General features: G+C 35.8%; 1 protein-coding gene and 1 pseudogene across 2 annotated transcripts; one reads left to right on the plus strand and one right to left on the minus strand.

The window, feature by feature from the left end:
- Positions 1-368: 368 nt before the first annotated feature.
- Positions 369-1,730, minus strand: LOC142519713 (uncharacterized; annotated as a pseudogene).
- Positions 1,731-5,214: 3,484 nt separating this feature from the next.
- On the plus strand, positions 5,215-10,093 carry LOC142518186 (mannan endo-1,4-beta-mannosidase 2-like). Of its 2 annotated transcripts, XM_075620905.1 has the most exons (6): positions 5,215-5,383; positions 5,459-6,098; positions 6,722-6,919; positions 8,374-8,496; positions 9,174-9,385; positions 9,494-10,093. In XM_075620905.1, the coding sequence occupies exons 2-6, from the start codon at positions 5,727-5,729 to the stop codon at positions 9,903-9,905; spliced, it is 1,317 nt and encodes a 438-aa protein (XP_075477020.1). In that variant the 5' UTR covers positions 5,215-5,383; positions 5,459-5,726; the 3' UTR covers positions 9,906-10,093. The 2 variants fall into 2 exon arrangements, with proteins under 2 accessions (XP_075477020.1, XP_075477019.1); XM_075620904.1 differs by having other exon boundaries at positions 5,215-6,098.
- Positions 10,094-19,736: the final 9,643 nt, after the last annotated feature.

The following is a 19,736-nucleotide window of genomic DNA, read 5'->3' on the forward strand; positions in this document are numbered from 1 at the left end:
TCAGATTTAATCTTTGCATATAGTAAGGCCATTTCCAATCCATAAATCTATTTTGGTGCAGTTTCTGCACCAAATATAACATTCATCTCCAACTCATTTACTTCAAATCTTACACTAAAAAATATATTCCTAGAATATTCTTTTTGTTTACTATTTATTTATAAATTTAACAATATAATTATAATTAATGTTAACATTACTATTATAATTACAATTTTATTTTTATTAATAGCTAAATTTATTTATTTGATTCTTATATATATTAGCTCAGATATTTATAATACGAATTAATACAAATGCTTCATTATTAAACTTGACATAATTTTAATACAGATAATTTATTTTTAGAACTTAATATGAATCCAAATTCAAACATCTGAACAACTATATTCCTCCCACAAATGATCAATTAAAGCATTTCGTAGTGCATAGTGAGCATCATTGTCTTTAATCCTTTTATATCGAGCGAAAAATTCTTGAAATCTGATATTCTCATCGACAACCATTTCTACATCCGGAGTTGGTGCTTCTCTCATATTTTCAATGGGTGCGCTAAGGTCACGTTCATCTTCGATAATCATATTAAGCATTATAATACATGCTGTCATTATATCATGTAAATGATGTTTCTTCCAAGCACGTGCTGGAGATGCCACAATCGCAAATCGAGATTGGAGAACACCAAATGCACGCTCCACGTCTTTTCTACAGGATTCTTGTTTCATTGCAAAATATTTCTTTTTTGGACCGTGTGGATCGTGGATAGATTGTACAATAGTTGACCATTTAGGATAAATACCATCAGCCAAGTAATATCATGTATCATACTCTTTTCCTTCAATTGTATAATGAGCTCGAGGGGCAATACCTTGTGCGATGTTGGAAAATAGATTGGACGATCCCAAAACATTTATGTCATTATTGGATCCGGGCATACCAAAATATGCATGCCATATCCAAAGGTCGTAGTCAGCTACTGCTTCTAAAATTATTGTTGGAGAACCACTACGACCTGCATATTGACCCGCCCAAGCCGTTGGACAATTTTTCCACTTCCAATGCATGTAATCAAGACTTCCCAACATTCCAGGGAATCCGCGTTGTTTACCAATATAAAGTAACCTGGCAACATCATGGGCAATAGGAGATCTCAAGTATCGCTCAGCAAAAACTTCCACCACGGCTCGACAAAAGCGTTGCATGCATTGAATTGCAGTGGACTCTCCAATTTTGATATATTCATCCGTAGCATCCGCAGGTAATGCATAAGCTAAAATTCGCAAAGCAGCAGTTGTTTTTTGAATAGTCGATAGCCCGAGACGCCCCACACTATCACTTCTTTGTGTGAAGTAAATATCATGATTCTTTACTTCATCAATTATACGAAGAAAAAGATTTCGAGACATTCGAAATCTCCGTCGGAACGTTGCTTTGTTATATCTTGGGTTATCGGCAAAGTAATCGTTGAACAGATTACAGTCGGCAATTTCTCGATCACGGTGAATTACTATATGACCTGGTATTGAACCTCCGTGTGTGACTTCTTGCTCTTGGTGGATAATGTAGGTAGCAACCAACTGTTGATCTTGTGCTACAATATTCAATATTTCATTTCGTGTATTATCCAAATTCTCAAAATCATCCATCCAATTAATAGGTGTTTCATCTTCATTATCAGACAATGAAGATGAACTAGAGGATGATGCGTTAAATTGGAAATGAGAATTCATTTTCAAGTTTGTGAGAGAGTTGGATAGTGCGTCGCATTATATAATAATTTATCAAAAAATATCATTGTTGGATGAGATTGCCTTATCAGTATTATGACCGTTGGATGAGATTACATCTAATCTTGCCCGTTGGATGAGATTACAATCTTATCATCATCTTGACCGTTGGATGAGATTGCCTTATCTACAATCTGGCCGTTGGATTGGATTGTGCTATCTACAACCTTATCAGTATTATGACCGTTGGATCATATTACATCTGATCTTGCCCGTTGGATGAGATTACAATCTTATCATCATCTTGACCGTTGGATGAGATTGCCTTATCTACAATCTGGCCGTTGGATTGGATTGTGCTATCTACAACCTTATCAATATTATGACCGTTGGATGAGATTACATCTGATCTTGCCCGTTGGATGAGATTACAATCTTATCTTTTTTCTACTATAAGTAAAATATATCCGATTCATGAGATCATCACATCTTTAATTTTCATTCCAATCAAATCTTTATTCCAAGCAATTCAATGGCTTCAAATTCTAGAACTGCTTCATACAATGTCGAAGAAGACAGAGTCTTATGTCATATGTATCTTGATATATCCCAAAATTCTATAATAGGTATCAATCAATCCAAAGATCAGTTTTGGACTCGTATCGAAGAAGCTTACAACATCAGCAAACCAAACAATCTACAAGTACGTAACAAAAGATCATTGCAGTGTCGCATGAGAAATATACTCCGTGAAGTTGGAAAACTAAGGGGATGCATTCGTCAAATTGAAACTCTCCGCCCAAGTGGCGCATCAGAAGAGGATATTGTAAGTATTTCTTATTCAACTATTTATTAAATTACAAGTTTAATTTCTTATAAGATAATAGTTGGATATTTTCGTACAGTTAAATCGAGCAAAAGATTTGTTCATGCAAGATGCTGATTTTAGTAAAGGCTTCAAATATGATCATGTGTGGTATATTATGAAAGATATGGAGAAATTCTCGAGTGACATCAATCCAATGAGCGCACCAGTATGAATGCATGTCACAAGTTTGGACTCGTCACAGTCAGATAGCCAAACACCAAATACCCCAATATCAGGTTCTCCTGGATTACCTCCGTTTTCAATTAATTTAAGTAGTGATGAAAATACAGGCGGCACTTCATCCCAGCGACCTCTTGGTGTTAAAAAATCTAAACTAAAGAAAAAAAGGGACGACAATGTGTTGGAATTGATATCTACAATGAAAGAAGGGCATCGCGATCTTATAAATGTATTACAAAAAGGATCAACTGAACTTCAACAAAGTTATGAGATGAAACTCCTAACATTGCAAAATGAGCAGTTCAAATTAGCAAATCAACAAAAAAAAAATTGAAACTAGACAACAACAAATAGCATTAGCAACCCTTCAAGAGGAGAATAAAGTTTTGTACATGGATCTAAGCACGATAGGTGATCCTGAAATGCGTGAAATTGTTCGAAAGGAACGAGCCAAAATTTTGAAAAAAAGAAATGAAGAACATGGACAACACGAAAATGACACATTTGGGAAATATTTTGGTGATTTTGGAGGATCGGGATCTAATTTAGGAGATTATTGATCATCTACATTGTTTGTCATTTTAATGTTTTTATTCGCATTGTTATCTTTGTAATTTTCAATAATGCATTATCTTCGAATTTGTATTCCAATTATGTAGTATCTTTGTATTTTGTATTTCAATTGGGTATTGTAATTTTAATTTCAAAATTTTGTTGTTGGTTTTTCTGATAATTTATCAATTATATATTTACGAGAGTTCAAAATGTCAAAAATAATAAAAAACTTGAAATATTTTTATAAATTTTCTAATATAATTATAATTAATTTTTTTGTGTTTTAATTTTTATTATGAATTATATAATATTATTATTAAAAATATTTAATATATATTTATATTAATTTAAAAACAATAAAAAAATTTTAAAAAAAATAAAAAAGGCCCAAACCTAGCGCCATTTTGGCGCTGGGCTTCTCCATTGCGCCAAATTTGGCGCAGAGGAGGGAGGCTGCGCCATTTTGGAGAAATGGTGCAGCCTCCGTTGGAGTAGAATTCCTGCGCTATCATAGCGTTTAATTTGGTATCCATCCTCGTTTCATCAGGAATTTTCCCAAATTTTTTGTTGGCCTCTGCTCTTGTTTCCTGGATTTGTTTGGTATATGGTTATTCTTTTGGTGTGCTCTCTCTTTCACATTGTCGTCTTAGTGTGGTGTATTCAATTCAGAGTTTTGATGATTTTTAATGATTTTTTCAAATGATAGACTTTTATAAATTTCATAGATTTTTATTGATTTTTACAGAATCTCATATATTTATCAACAGATTTATGTGGATTTATGTAGAATTTTTTGCAAGATTTTTATAGACTTTTGTAGACTTTTTTTATAAAATTTTATAAATTTTGTACTTTATCATAACATATTATTTTTTTATTAGTTTTTTTAACCAATAATTAATTGATATATATATCATATTCAATTTGAAATTATTTTTCCATATTTATATTAATAAATAAATTTACTTATTTAAAAATTTAATCATTTAATCCTTACATGTGTATATATGTGGGTTTGTATGCATGTTTGTAAATTTTTTAAAATACATCAATTGAATAATCTGTAACCTTGTTTTTAAATTGATAATATACATGTGAAAAGAATATTATTTAGTATTGTGTGAATATAATTTTGTATAAAAATATCATAGCTTACATATTAATTGAAAATTATAAAATGAATTTAAAAATCATGGTTATTACGAGACTATTCAATTATTAAGAATTAAGCAACATTTTTTGGATCATCTTTTATTATTGTTGAATATTACATTAATTTGTATGAATCATAAGTTAAAAATCATAAAATCAATTCTAGAATTCAAAATTTCATGTGATATTAAAATAAAAAATTATTAAATGAACAATCAACCAAAAAATGAAAAATTTGAAAAGAAAAGACGAAAATATATAAAGAGATACACTTCAAAAATTTGAGAGAGTGATAGAGATAGATGAGATGAGAGAAGATAAGAAGAGAGATGATGTGAAGCGACATAGAGAAAAAAAAAAGCTTGTGTATGAGTTAGAAATTTTAAAAATCCATCCAAATCTTTGAGTTGAACCAAATACAATTTTTTACAATTTATAGTTGTACCTTAGGTTTTAATGTTTGTTTGTTAATGAATTCTATTAAGTTATTAAAAGTGTATGGAAAATTTGAATACCTATAGACTTTTATATAATTTTTAAAAGTCAATATTGAATACCACTTGACTTTTTAAAACTATGTGAAAATCTATTTTGAATACCACTAAACTTCTATAGAGTATTTAAAAGTCTTAATTGAAAACTTTTAAAATCTACAAAAATAATTAAAAATCAATAAATCTCTTATATTGAATGCATCCCACTTCTCACCTTCTCTCGTTACCACCATCAACTGCCCATTGGTTCACATTACTTTGTGTATATATATGATATAAAAATATATTAAATATCCATTGTTTTAGCGCAGAAAACATACAATTGGCACCCGGTATTCATTCAGTTTTCCCTCTTCTCGATCTAACATAAGCAAGAAAGCTTTCTGAAGCAGGTTTTTGTTTTGTGGGTAGCAGAAATTGGGAGTCTTTTTTTATTTTGCTTGGACTTGGGCTGTCTTTATAACCAATTTTTTTGCGGAAAGGGATCTGGGTTGGCTTTCAATGTTTTTGTCATTAACTTGAACCCGAATATTTCTGGGAGGAAACTGAATAGATCTGAAGTCGTGTCAAGAATAGACCTATTTGGAATATTTATGTTTTATTGTAATTTCTGCGTTTCCGGCTCAAAGTTTTAACCTGGATAGTTGAAGATACCGTTATCTTCAGAAGCTTCTTGATTTCTTGCCTAAGACTGTGCATTACACCCTCGCTTTGTCTTGCTTTCAGAGTGATACTGGTTGAGTAATTTTGATGGTTAAAAGTGGAATGGTTGGGGGGAATGGGGTTTTCTACCCAATCGTTGGTTTTGCTTCATGCGTGACTTTTATTTACTTGTCTTTTGGGGATTTGTGGATCAATATTCATAGTGACACAAAGCTGAGCTTTGTGGAAAGAAATGGCAGCCAGTTCATCGTGGATGGTAGGCCTTTCTACTTTAATGGATGGAACTCTTACTGGATGATGGATCATGCTGTTGATATATCAAGAAAACATAGGATCAAAGCAGTACTGCAAGCTGGTGCTAAAATGGGACTCACTGTGTGTAGAACTTGGGCTTTCAATGATGGTGATTACAATGCTCTACAAATCTCCCCTGGCCGGTTCAATGAAAATGTTTTCAGAGTACGATGAAAGTTTTTTGTGTTTATTTGTTTTGTTAGAGTATAATGAATCTCTTCAGTTGCACAGAGTCTGATCTTTACTTTCTGAATTTATGATAGTCTAATGTTTGTTTTCCAAGATTTCGTACCTAGTTTATGTTTGTCTAAGTCGGGGGTTTGTTTGATGTGATTGCAGTGATAATAACTACATTTTCTGTGATTGAAATTAATGGTCTATTTAATGTGGACCTCAATTTAGCTGTTTGTGTGAGAATTTACTGTTTTTGTTATCACTGTTTCTCCATTATATTACATTTAGGCCAAGTTTTAGAAAATTGAAACAAAATCTAGAGTTAGTTGATGAATCCTCAAGTTCATCACGTGCCATCTATTCTAAAATGATATTTCTATACCTTGTTCCATATCTCTGGATGTGTAACCTGTTCAGAAATTAGAATTACAATAATGAAGGGCTAGACTACCGTTACATGCACTAATCTTGTACTTGTATGCATTTGTTTCCCTTTTCTCTGTTTATCAAATGTGAATTTTATGACGATGGCCCATGAATTGTCGTAATGGTAATTTGATAATGTTATCTTGATTAGAATGATCTTATGTATGGATTCCATATGCAAATCTCAGGCCTTGGATCATGTTATCGCTGAAGCTAGAAGGTACGGGATACGTCTAATCCTATGCTTGGTTAATAACTTGCAAGCGTATGGTGGAAAGTCTCAATATGTTAAGTGGGCGTGGGAAGAGGTCGTTGGATTAAGTCCTTCTAACGACTCGTTCTTTTATGATCCGACTATCCGACACTATTTCAAGAATTATATTAAGGTGACTTAATTATTGATCATCTGTTCTCTGCTAATTCTTTAAATTGAAATTTGCCGCTTCAAATGGTCTTTAAAAAACTAAAAATCAATTGTTTAGTTTGCTTATTTGAAAGCTGCAAACTAGTGAACATGATATGCGTACGATTTTGGATTTTCTTTTCAAATTTAGAATGTTACAAATTGTGCTCACGTAATGGAGTCTGCAAATTCCGATTCTCTTATGATTCTATCCATATCAACTCTTTACTTAAACTAAAAGCTCCTTAAATTTTGGTCAAAAATAAAAATAATTTGATATTGAAAAACATTATGTTGTCTACTTTTCTCATTTCATTTCCTTCTTATAGTTTGGAACCTCACATTGAAGGGGTGTCCATCAAGTTCCATTCTGCATTCATGATATTTTTCACTACACATAAATAAATGCAATTAGAATCTTTACTCTTTACGTTCAGTAGTGATGAACTATAACTGCTGTCTGTTGATAGTTACCAAAAATCGGAACTTTCGTAAGTTTAACTCACGTGATGCCTTAATAACTTGTGATAAAACTGAATTGTTTGATAATGAAAACTTAATGTAAAATAAAGAGCTTATTCTAAAAAGTACTAATGGGAAAACCTGAGAGGACTTTATTCATTTTAAAATTAAGGAATAACACGAAACAGTTTGACCTCTGGATTTCTCATCTAACTATCAGATTTTCTTTGACACAAAATATTAGAGTCACAGTTAGCTATCCGAAATAAATTTCTACAATCCTTTATGCTCCTTTTAAACTATCGATCATCAGCCTATTCTTATCAAGTAATTCCTTCCTCTTTATCTTTCAAGTATCCAAAGTATGAAAATATGTCATGTTTGACTATATTTAACCTCCCATCACTGGGAAGAATAGTGAAAACTATTGTTTTTCCAGAATTAATAAAGCCAGACGCGTAATGCTGATGCTTATTAACTTACACTTGAATCTTAGGATCAAAAGTGTTGTCTCTTAAATTTGTAAGTTACCTTAATTTTGATTCATAATATTCAGCCTAGATATGTTCCATAAATTCGATAATTCTTTTAGAGTATTGTAGTGTTATATTGAAGCTATATATATATATATATATATATATATAATATAATTCGCTCAAACTTCTAGTGGACAAATTACAGTATCATATATCAAGCCTTTTCTTTTATTGGAAGCTATTTTGGAAATTGGCATCAATGTGTTCTGTGTATAGAAGTGACAAACCAGTTTAAAAGGACCAATAACAAAAGAATGAAAAAACTTAGCCCCCGCTTGCATATGTATACCTTTCTTCTTTTTAAAAGAGCTGACACTTGGCCAAAAGGATTAATTTTTGCTTTCTTTCTTTTTTCTTTCTTTTTTATTGCCAAACAGTGGAAACTGATGAATTATCAGCCCACCATTTGATTTAATTTTTCTTATTTTCTTTCTGACAGACTGTTCTAACAAGGAAGAACACCATCACAGGGATTGAGTTCAGGGACGATCCAACAATTTTTGCTTGGGAGTTAATCAATGAACCCCGCTGTATGACCGATAAATCTGGTGACACACTTCAGGCTAGTAGTTAACTTACTAGGAAAACTTTCATGTATTTTTATTCAAGAACATGCAGTGTACTAAGGATGATCACTCTTGGGCTTCCTTGAACTCAGTTTTGTCTATGATCTTCTGCATGTCAAGTCAAGATTTTCTATTCTCCGGTGAAATTATTTTGATCCCCTTCTATGTTTCTACCTCGAAGCAATGGCTATTGCGAGTTGGGATGTACATTATAGAGATTTTGAATGGCTAATTAGGGTTTTGAGATATTACCATCTTTTATTAGATTGCAGTCAGTTTGGAAACTGAACTTGTGAGGTTGTTATGAACATATTTTTCCAATGCACTTTCCCACACCAAAAATTTTGAGCCACCTCTCTTGACTTGTCTGTTAAAAATTATTTCGATGTTAGTCTCATGTCGTAGTTCTTGTATCTTGTACATCTTATTGTGGTACGCCAATCCAATCCAAATGTTAAGTGGAAATTTTGAGCAACCTATGACCTGAGATTGACTAAATGTTGTATTCCTCTTGTCCAATAGGATCACTGGTTCTTGGCACAACCCCTCCAAATCTCTTTCATTTTCGTATCTATTCCACCCATGATCCATCATAGTTTGTTTACTCATCAAGAAATTCTTGTAATGTTATTAAGGGTTGTTTGGATTTGAATGATATCTTGTGTAACTGCAGGATTGGATAGAAGAAATGTCAACTTTTGTTAAGTCAATTGACAGGAAACATCTACTAACGGTTGGTCTCGAAGGATTTTATGGACCGAAAAGTACTAAACGCTTAACTGTCAATCCAGAATGGTGGGCATCTGATGTAGGAACTGATTTTATCCGCAACTCAAAGATTTCAACTGTTGATTTTGCATCTGTACATATTTACCCTGATCATTGGTGAGTTATTTATCTGCACATAATATGTTCCAAATTTTTTATCAGCTATTCGATATTTTTACCACTTGACTCGGAAGTCTGGATTCACCCCTCCCTCCCTGTTTGTAGGTCGCATGATCCGCGATTCGAATCTAAATTAAAATTTGCCGCCAAGTGGACGCTGTCTCACATTGAAGATGGTGACAAAGAGCTGAAAAAGCCAGTACTCTTCACAGAATTCGGGTTATCCAAAGAGAACAAGGATTTTGACCATTCCCAACGAGAGAGATTCTTCAAAGTCATTCTTGATGTCATCTACAAAGCTGCCAAATTAAACAAGTCCGGTGCAGGATCTTTAGTCTGGCAGTTTCTGGTTGAAGGGATGGAAGAATTTAACGATGAATTCGGGTTCATTCCATGGAAGAGACCATTGACATATCGGTTATTAACCGAACAGTCTTGTAGACTTGCGAGGATTCAAGGGGCTTTACCTTCACAAATGGAGTACTTGAGAAGGCTTTGTGCCGCCCGGAGACTTTAAAAAGAATACATATTTTTACTATCTTAAGACGAATCTTGAAAAATCTATATGTGAGTGAGTGATATATGTTTGAATGTTCTGTTGGTTTTCGTTGATTGTTCTAGAGTGAGAGAAACAAAAATCAACATATAGAGGTGCCTGATAATCATCCCCATGAAAAAATATATATAGATATTTTCTGCTGCACAGTTGAATCTGTACCTAAATGGGTCGAGGTGAATTACCACAAAAAGCAAACTGTTTTTCTGGTCGCCAAGTAAATGGCTTGTCCTACATATAAGAAAGGATCCACTGAAGTTCTTGAACAATTTTAATGCGTTTTTAAGCGTTAACTGAACCAAATAAATAGCAAGTCTTGTGCAAATTTTAAAGCCACATGTATAGGACAAGGCATGTTCTATTTTTAAGGACAGGGCTTACTGTCAATTTTTTAATTTAAAGGAGAAGGCTGCAAACTATTTGGCCAATATGCTTGAACTTTGGCCCATTTTTATTGATTATATCATCATTTGCATCCGGAACTCTCTTGATTGAGACAAAGGAATTTTGTAAAGAAGTTGAGAATGAGGAATGACTCGAAGATTATAAATACACACCGGATGAAACGTTCTCAACGTTTTTCTATAAAATATACTAGAATTTTTTTTTCTTTCTTTTCTTAAAATACTTTCGGCCGAATATACTAACATATATATATATATATATATAATATATATATATAAATTGTAAGGTCTAGGAAATTTGAACTACGTAACCTGACTGCATGCAATCTGAGGTTTTTATTAAAATCAGTGTTTGATTATTTTAAAGCTTTAAAGGCATAATTATTGCATGATTAGGTATGTCATTTCATGGTTTATTAAGATTTCATGCATTAGGTCTGTAAGTTGTATTTCGCGCTCGAACGAGAAACGAAGACCGGAGATTATCAGGAAAAATGTTTTTGTTAAATATTATTTTAAATTATTTAATATAAGGTTTAATTAAGTATGATTTTTGAAAATGAGCATTGGTTGGGTATTTTTACTCGTCGGGTCATATTTTTAACTAGTACGTAAAATTTAGCGAATCAGGGGATTTTTTGAGGGTTCGAACAATATTTTCTAAAACTTACTAAAACGAAATATATTTCGGGAGTGTTATTTGGCTTGATGAGATTATTTTATTGTTTAATGAGCCCAAAACCCTTTTTAATCTATTTAATTTTTATTAAAGGCCCATTTATGCATAATTTTTCTACTTAAACACCACCTAATCAAACGCTAAACCTATCTCACACCCCTCGGCTGCCTACCCCATAGCAACAGCACCATTTTCGAAGTTCTTCAGCAGCAAACTCTCAAATTCCCCCAAAACTTTCAAGAAAAAATTCGTCCCCGCCTCTCGGGACCTTCAAGTTTTCGAGACCTTCAAGTTTTCGAGCACATAAACGTTAAGACACACCATGTATCTCTTTTTCTCATCATCCATGCTATGTATATGCTGTTGTGTGTGTGTTTGCATGAGAATTTATTTGATTTAACATGTAGTATTCTTTTCGCAAAGTTTTCACATGAAATATGCATGGATTGTTTCATAACTCACGTTTCTTGTTCTCTTTTTGTAAATGATAAACATAATGTAACGCCCCGAAAATTAAAAGTCCATGCGAACCACATGCATGCAATTATTAAATTCTTTGTGTATTTCAATTAAATGATTTAATTGCATAAATTAATTATGTTGTGTATATTGCATGTTTAAAATATATTTTTCGAGATGGTTGCATTAAAATGTATTTTTAAGGGATATTCAAGTGACGATCGAGGAACGGGGACCGAGGGCTGAAAAACGTAAAATGTTTTTATTAAATAATTATTTTTAATTATTTAAAATATGGTTGATGCTTTTTAGGATTTTTGAAAATAAGGGGTTTTAAAGTGATTTTATGTAAAGGCCCGTATTTCGTATTCATATTTTAGCGGAATTATTAAAAATTTTCTAAATAAATAATTATCTTGCCTCATTTATAAAATAAACATGTAAATAATTTTAACTTTAAAATAACAGCGGAAGTGTAATGCCCGAGATTTTATACCGTGTTAAATTACGATTATTGATTTTTAATCGAGATAATTATGAAAGGGCTAACCGGACACGAAATGAGATCGCGTGTGAAAATTGATGTGCGAGGACAGTAGCATCGGCGCACATGCGTGACCAGATGCGCGCACATGCGCCAAACAGGCAGAAGACCTCGCGCATATGCGCGGAAGATGTCGCGCATATGCGCGAAGCCTATGCGAGGAACTCCAGAGAGTCTCGCGCATATGCGCGGAGATGAGTCGCGCATATGCGCGAGGCGATGTGCATGATACGCGCGGAGACCGAGTGTCTCGCGCATATGCGCCGATTGGGGTCGCGCATATGCGCGAGACGTGTGCTACAAAGATTGAGCCACTCGTCCATTTGCATGTGCGTATATGTATATATATATATATACAACCGAGAGTCTTCAGCAAAAAGGAAAGGAAAAGCGAAGCTCCGAAGAAAATTAGCTTTCAATTTCAAAATTCGATTTGCGATCAATCCGTCTGTCCAAATTTGAATCCGAGTACGGCACCGTTTTCCTAGCAACGACAGCTACAACAGGACGTAAGTTTTGTTACGTTTTGTTAAGATTTGAAATTATGCTATGTCCAGACTCAGATACGATTCATATATAGTATTCTTGACATAGTAGACATCATAGAATCGAAGTCAGATTAAGAAACAGATTGATTATGGAATTGTTATGAATTTCAGAGTTAAATTGACTGAGATGTGATGTCAGATTCGTACGGTGGTTGATTATAAGTTATTGGAATTAGTATATACTGGTGTGGTATCACCGGTATCGCAAGATTGTACTGTTGTACCGTCAGAATTTGATAAAACGGGGATGTTTTGATTTGAATAGAATATTGATACAGTATATTGATATTGTCATTGCCTGATTGAACATTGACAGGCTTTGAGTCGAGACTTCGATTGTATCAGAGCGACATAAAAAAAAAGTATAAATAAATTTTGATTCGGGATTGCACAACTCGAGTTAGGTTTGACTTGAGTTTCCCAAAATCACATACTTTATTTTATTGTATTGATATTTGCAGATTATCAGATTGATATGTTTAGTCTATTGAATTATAGCAGAGCCAGAGTTTGAGTCTAGGGCAGATCAGCCTAGCTAGGGCAGAACCGCCGAGTCTTTGTCAGAACCGCGTAGACTCTAGACTTACGGTGTATCGATGAGCTTAGATGTAGATCGACGTCTATTGTAGACATTCGATACAGCATACCAAAGTCTAAATTAGATCGGGATTCCTAGGTTAGAAATAAGTTGAGATAAGATAATAAGTCAATGACTTAAATACTGATTCGTATTGGTTTATGTAGTCAGATTGGATACATGTTTTAATGATTGTTTATGCTTTTATATATGTTTTATATGATTGCATTGATACATTGTTTATATTGGGATATTTATATCTCACCGGAGTTATCCGGCTGTTGTCTTGTCTGTATGTGTGCATGGCAACAGGTGGGACAGGTTCAGGGTCACAGAGGTGAAGAAAGATCGAGTTAGAGTGGAGACTACGGACTTGGACTAGAGTTAGGGTTTAAACACTTGTTATATAGTTGTTAAACCTTAGTTGAGACTGATTGTATATAGTGCAAGATTTGTACTTTTAGTACTGACGTGTATGTTAAGATGTATGCCATTACGTTCCGCATTTAAAAAAAAAAATTTACACCATGTTTATTATAATTAATTAAATTAATCCCAATGACGATTAATAAGATGATTAGCGTTCGGGTCCCCACAACAGGTGGTATCAGAGCGATAGATCCTTTAGATTGAGATAGAAGAGGCTAGTAAGCGGGGTAGATTGAGGATTTCTTTCCTGCTTTTGAATGCTAGCATGTCTTATTGCTTTAATACATGTTACTTGCTTATCTGATTTGATATAGTAATATGTTTTATTGAGATTGGATCAGCACCGATTCTAGATCAGCAGTAAGATGATCAGAGGAGGACTGAAGTTGGTTGTTGTATTTGAGTTACTAATTCTGTTGATAACCAGATATGCCTCTCAGACGAATTCCAGAACAGGGTAGTACATCAAATCCTCCAATGGATGTAACACCGACTCCAATGGAAACGTTACTGAAAAGATTTCAGTCATTTCAACCGCCAACTTTGAAAGGAACAGAGAACGCTGTGGAGTGCGAGAGTTGGCTTGACGATATTGAAATGCTGTTTGATTCATTGGAGTATACAGATGAGCGGCGAATTTGATTGATTGGACACCAGTTACACGATGTTGCAAAGAACTGGTGGATTACAATAAAGAGGGCTTTGGAGCATAGAGGTACGACTATCACCTGGAATGTTTTTAGAACTGAATTTTATCAACGATTCTTTCCAGTGTCGTACCGGAAGGACAAAGGAGCGGAGTTTGCCAATCTAAGGCAGGAACAGATGAACATAGAAGAATACGTGTCCAAATTCTCCACCTTGTTGAAATTTGCTCCACATGTGGCTGACAGCGAGGAAGCTACTGCTGACCAGTTCATCAATGGCTTGAACCTCGATATTTTCACATTGGTGAACACAGGGCGACCGAATAACTTTACTGACGCCCTGAACAGAGATAAGGGAGCAGAAGCCGGTCTGATGAGACAGAAAAGGACTTCATTTGTGCCTCCAGCACCAAGACCACAACAACCACCTCCCAGATTCGAGGGTGGCAGCAGCAGTGGAGGGAAGAAAGAATTTTAGAAAGCCAGAGGAAAGCAATTTAAGAAATCTGGCAGCAGTTCTTCCAGCTCCGGTGGTTCCAGACAGAGCCAGAGTTACACTGGAGTTTATTGCAAGACTTGCGGAGGAAGACATGCAACTGAGCAATGCCAGGGAGTGACTGGTAGTTGCAACATCTGTAAACAGCTGGGACACTTTGCTAAAGTGTGTCCACAGAGAGGTTCCCAAAGATCTCAGGGAGCCGAGTCATCGGGATCAGCAGCACAGACTGAGAGACGATCAGCTGCTGTTCATACATTCCAGCCAGCGCTAGCTCAGTCACAGCAGAGGCCAGAAGGTAGCCAGACTGTTAGCCAGCCTCCTAGACAGCAGGCCAGAGTATTCGCTTTGACAGAGGAGCAGGCCCAGGAAGCACCAGATGACGTTGTGGCAGTAACTGTTCTTTATGTGGTTACCCTGCTTATGTATTGATTGATACTGGTGCTTCACATACATTTATTTATGAACGATTTGCATTAGTCATGCATTGCCTGTAGAGTCTTTAGCTACTGTAGTGTCTGTCTCTTCTCCTTTGGGGACAGGTTTGATATCAGTAAATTCGGTTAAACATTGTGTACTACGGTATGACGGGCATGAGATTGAATTAGATTGCATCGTACTTGGGTTGTCAGATTTTGATTGTATTATCGGTATTGATATGCTGACCAAGTACAGAGCTACAGTTGATTGTTTCCACAAGATAGTGAGATTCAGACCAGATATGACGGAAGAGTGGAAATTCTACGGTAAGGTTTCTAGATCGAGAATTCCTTTAGTATCCGTATTATCTATGACTCGATTGTTACAGAAAGGAGCAGAGGGATTTCTTGTATATTCAGTAGATTTACTGAAGTCGAGTCCATCATTGGCCGATTTGCCAGTGGTACGTGAGTTTGCTGACGTCTTTCCAGATGAGATCCCGGGATTACCTCCAGTTAGAGAAATAGACTTCAGCATTGAATTGATGCCAGGTACAGTACCGATTTCTAGAGCTCCATACAGAATGGCACCAATTGAATTAAAAGAATTGAAAGATCAGCTGGAAGACTTACTGGCCAAGGGGTACATCAGACCGAGTGTTTCTCCTTGGGGTGCTCCAGTATTGTTTGTAAGAAAGAAAGACGGTTCGATGAGACTCTGCATCGACTATCGGCAACTGAACAAGGCAATGATAAAGAATAAATATCCTTTGCCTCGTATTGATGATTTGTTTGATCAGTTGCAGGGTTCTTCTATATATTCCAAGATCGATTTGAGATCGGGATATCATCAGCTGAGAGTCAGAGATTTTGATATCTCAAAGACAGCATTCAGAACCAGGTATGGACACTATGAATTTATTGTCATGCCGTTTGGTCTGACGAATGCTCCAGCTGTATTTATGGGATTGATGAACCGTATATTCCAGAAATATCTCGATGATTTTGTGATTATTTTCATCGATGATATTTTGATTTATTCAAAGAATATGAGTGAGCATGCTGAGCATCTAAGAACGGTGTTACGAATTTTAAGGGCTGAGAAATTATATGCTAAACTGTCGAAATGCGAGTTTTGGTTAAGACATGTAGTATTTCTGGGCCATATTATATCCGGAAATGGGATATCTATGGATCCCAGTAAGGTTGAAGCCGTGATTTCTTGGCCAAGACCTACGTCAGTGCCCGAAATTCGCAGTTTCATGGGTTTAGCGGGATATTACCGTCGTTTTATTAAAGATTTCTCAAGTATTGCTAAACCCCAATTACTCAGCTGACTCAGAAGAATGCTCCATTTGTTTGGTCTGAAGAATGCGATACCAGTTTTCTGGAGTTGAAGAAGAGATTAACCAGTGCTCCGGTGTTGACTATCCCATCCGGTACTGGTGGTTTTGTGGTTTATTGCGACGCTTCTCACAGAGGGTTGGGATGTGTTCTAATGCAGCGAGGGCATGTTATTGCTTATGCCTCAAGACAACTTAAACCACATGAGACCCGTTATCCAATCCATGACCTTGAATTGGCAGCCATTATCTTTGCATTAAAGATATGGCGACACTATCTTTACGGGGAAAAGTTTGAGATATATTCTGATCATAAGAGTTTGAAATATCTGTTTTTACAGTCTGAGTTGAATATGAGGCAACGAAGATGGCTTGATCTGCTTAAAGACTTTGATTATGAAATCAAATACTATCCAGGAAAGTCTAATGCAGCAGCTGATGCACTAAGCCGAAAGGTATGTTCTTTATCCTTGTCGACAATCGGTGTTTCAAATTTTATAGAAGAATGCTGTTTGTCTGGATTAGCATTTGAAACAGATTATAGACCGTTGAGACTCTATACAGTACAAGTGGAACCCGAGCTGATCTTAAGAATCAAGGCAGCTCAGAAAGTTGATCAGAATGTACAGAATTCAGTATCGATGATCAGAACAGGACATCGATCGGAATATCAGATACGTGATAACGTCTTGTATGTAAATAATCGTTTGGTTGTGCCGAATGTTTCAGATTTGAGACGACAGATATTGTCAGAAGCACACAACAGTCGATTCAGTATTCATCCTGGTGGCAGAAAGATGTATAATGATTTGAAAAGACAGTTCTGGTGGAAACAAATGAAGACTGACATTGCCAAATTTGTTTCCAAATGTCTGAATTGCCAGCAGGTGAAAGCAGAAAGAAAGAAACCAGGAGGTTTATTACAGAGTTTGTCCATTCCTGAATGGAAATGGGATCACATTTCCATGGATTTTGTGACACAATTGCCGCGTTCCTCCCGAGGTTGTGATGCGATTTGGGTCGTGATTGACAGATTGACCAAATCTGCATGTTTTATTCCATACAAGATGACGTACAGATTTGACCAGATGACAGAGATCTATGTCAGAGAAGTGGTCAGATTGCACGGAGTGCCGAAGTCAATTGTATCAAACCGTGATCCTCGATTTACTTCGCACTTCTGGCAGAGCTTGCAGCAGGCTCTCGGTACGAAGTTACATCTGAGTACCGCATATCATCCACAGACTGACGGACAGTCAGAGCGAACTATCCAGACATTGGAGGATATGCTGAGAGCAGTAGTGCTTGATTTTAGCACTAATTGGCAAGATGCATTGCCACTTTGTGAATTTTCGTACAACAACATCTATCAGACGAGTATTGAGATGGCACCATTTGAAGCGTTGTACGGAAAGAAGTGTCGATCCCCTCTCTATTGGGATGATATCTCTGAAGTGCCTGAGATTGGACCTGACATGATCAGAGATATGACAGAAAAAGTGAAGCTAATTCAAAAGAAAATGAAGGCAGCACAAGACAGACATGCCAAATATGCCAATGTTTGATGTAGACCGTTGGTATTTGAGACAGGAGACCGAGTATTTTTAAAGATTTCACCTTTCAGAGGAGTTGTCAGATTTGGCAAGAAAGGGAAACTGTCTCCACGATATATTGGGCCTTATGAGATTCTTGAAAAGATAGGAGATCGTGCATATCGACTCGCGTTACCGCCTTCATTATCTGGGATACATGATGTATTTCATGTATCGTTATTAAGGAAATACCTTCCTGATGCTTCACATGCTATTCAGCCAGACGAGGCCGAAATGGATGAGACGTTGAGCTATGTTGAAAAACCAATTCAGATTATTGATTGTAAAGAAAAACAGCTCAGAACGAAGACCATTCCATTTGTGAAAGTGCAATGGACTCGTCATGGCACTGAAGAAGCCACTTGGGAAACTGAATTAGATATGAGATAAGAATTCCCTGAGTTGTTTCGATAATGTAACTTTTTAGACCGTTTCTGTATATACTCCCTATTGATATAATTGAATGCCTGCGATTTCGAGGACGAAATCGTATCTTAGGGGGGGAGAAATGTAATGCCCGAGATTATATACCGTGTTAAATTACGATTATTGATTTCTAATCGAGATAATTATGAAAGGGCTAACCAGACACGAAATGAGATCGCGTGTGAAAATTGATGTGCGAGGACAGTAGCATCGGCGCACATGCGCGACCAGATGCGCGCACATGCGCCAAACAGGCAGAAGACCTCGCGCATATGCGCGGAAGATGTCGCGCATATGCGCGAAGCCTATGCGAGGAACTCCAGAGAGTCTCGCGCATATGCGCGGAGATGAGTCGCATATGCGCGAGGCGATGTTCATGATACGCGCGGAGACCGAGTATCTCGCGCATATGCGCCGATTGGGGTCGCGCATATGCGCGAGACGTGTGCTACAAAGATTGAGCCACTCGTCCATTTGCATGTGCGTATATGTATATATATATATATATATACAACCGAGAGTCTTCAGCAAAAAGGAAAGGAAAAGGGAAGCTCCGAAGAAAATTAGCTTTCAATTTCAAAATTCGATTTGCGATCAATCCGTCTGTCCAAATTTGAATCCGACTACGGCACCGTGTTCCTAGCAACGACAGCTACAACAGGACGTAAGTTTTGTTACGTTTTGTTAAGATTTGAAATTATGCTATGTCCAGAATCAGATACGATTCATATATAGTATTCTTGACATAGTAGACATCATAGAATCGAAGTCAGATTAAGAAACAGATTGATTATGGAATTGTTATGAATTTCAGAGTTAAATTGACTGAGATGTGATGTCAGATTCGTACGGTGGTTGATTATAAGTTATTGGAATTAGTATATACTGGTGTGGTATCACCGATATCGCAAGATTGTACTGTTGTACCGTAAGAATTTGATAAAACGGGGATGTTTTGATTTGAATAGAATATTGATATTGTCATTGCTTGATTGAACATTGACAGGCTTTGAGTCGAGACTTCGATTGTATCAGAGCGACAGAAAAAAAGGTATAAATAAATGTTGATTCGGGATTGCACAACTCGAGTTAGGTTTGACTTGAGTTTCCCAAAATCACATACTTTATTTTATTGCATTGATATTTGCAGATTATCAGATTGATATGTTTAGTCTATTGAATTATAGCAGAGCCAGAGTTTGAGTCTAGGGTAGATCAGCCTAGCTAGG

Source organism: Primulina tabacum, chromosome 11 (genome assembly GCF_025594145.1).
Source record: "Primulina tabacum isolate GXHZ01 chromosome 11, ASM2559414v2, whole genome shotgun sequence".
In the NCBI taxonomy this organism is placed as follows: domain Eukaryota; kingdom Viridiplantae; phylum Streptophyta; class Magnoliopsida; order Lamiales; family Gesneriaceae; genus Primulina; species Primulina tabacum.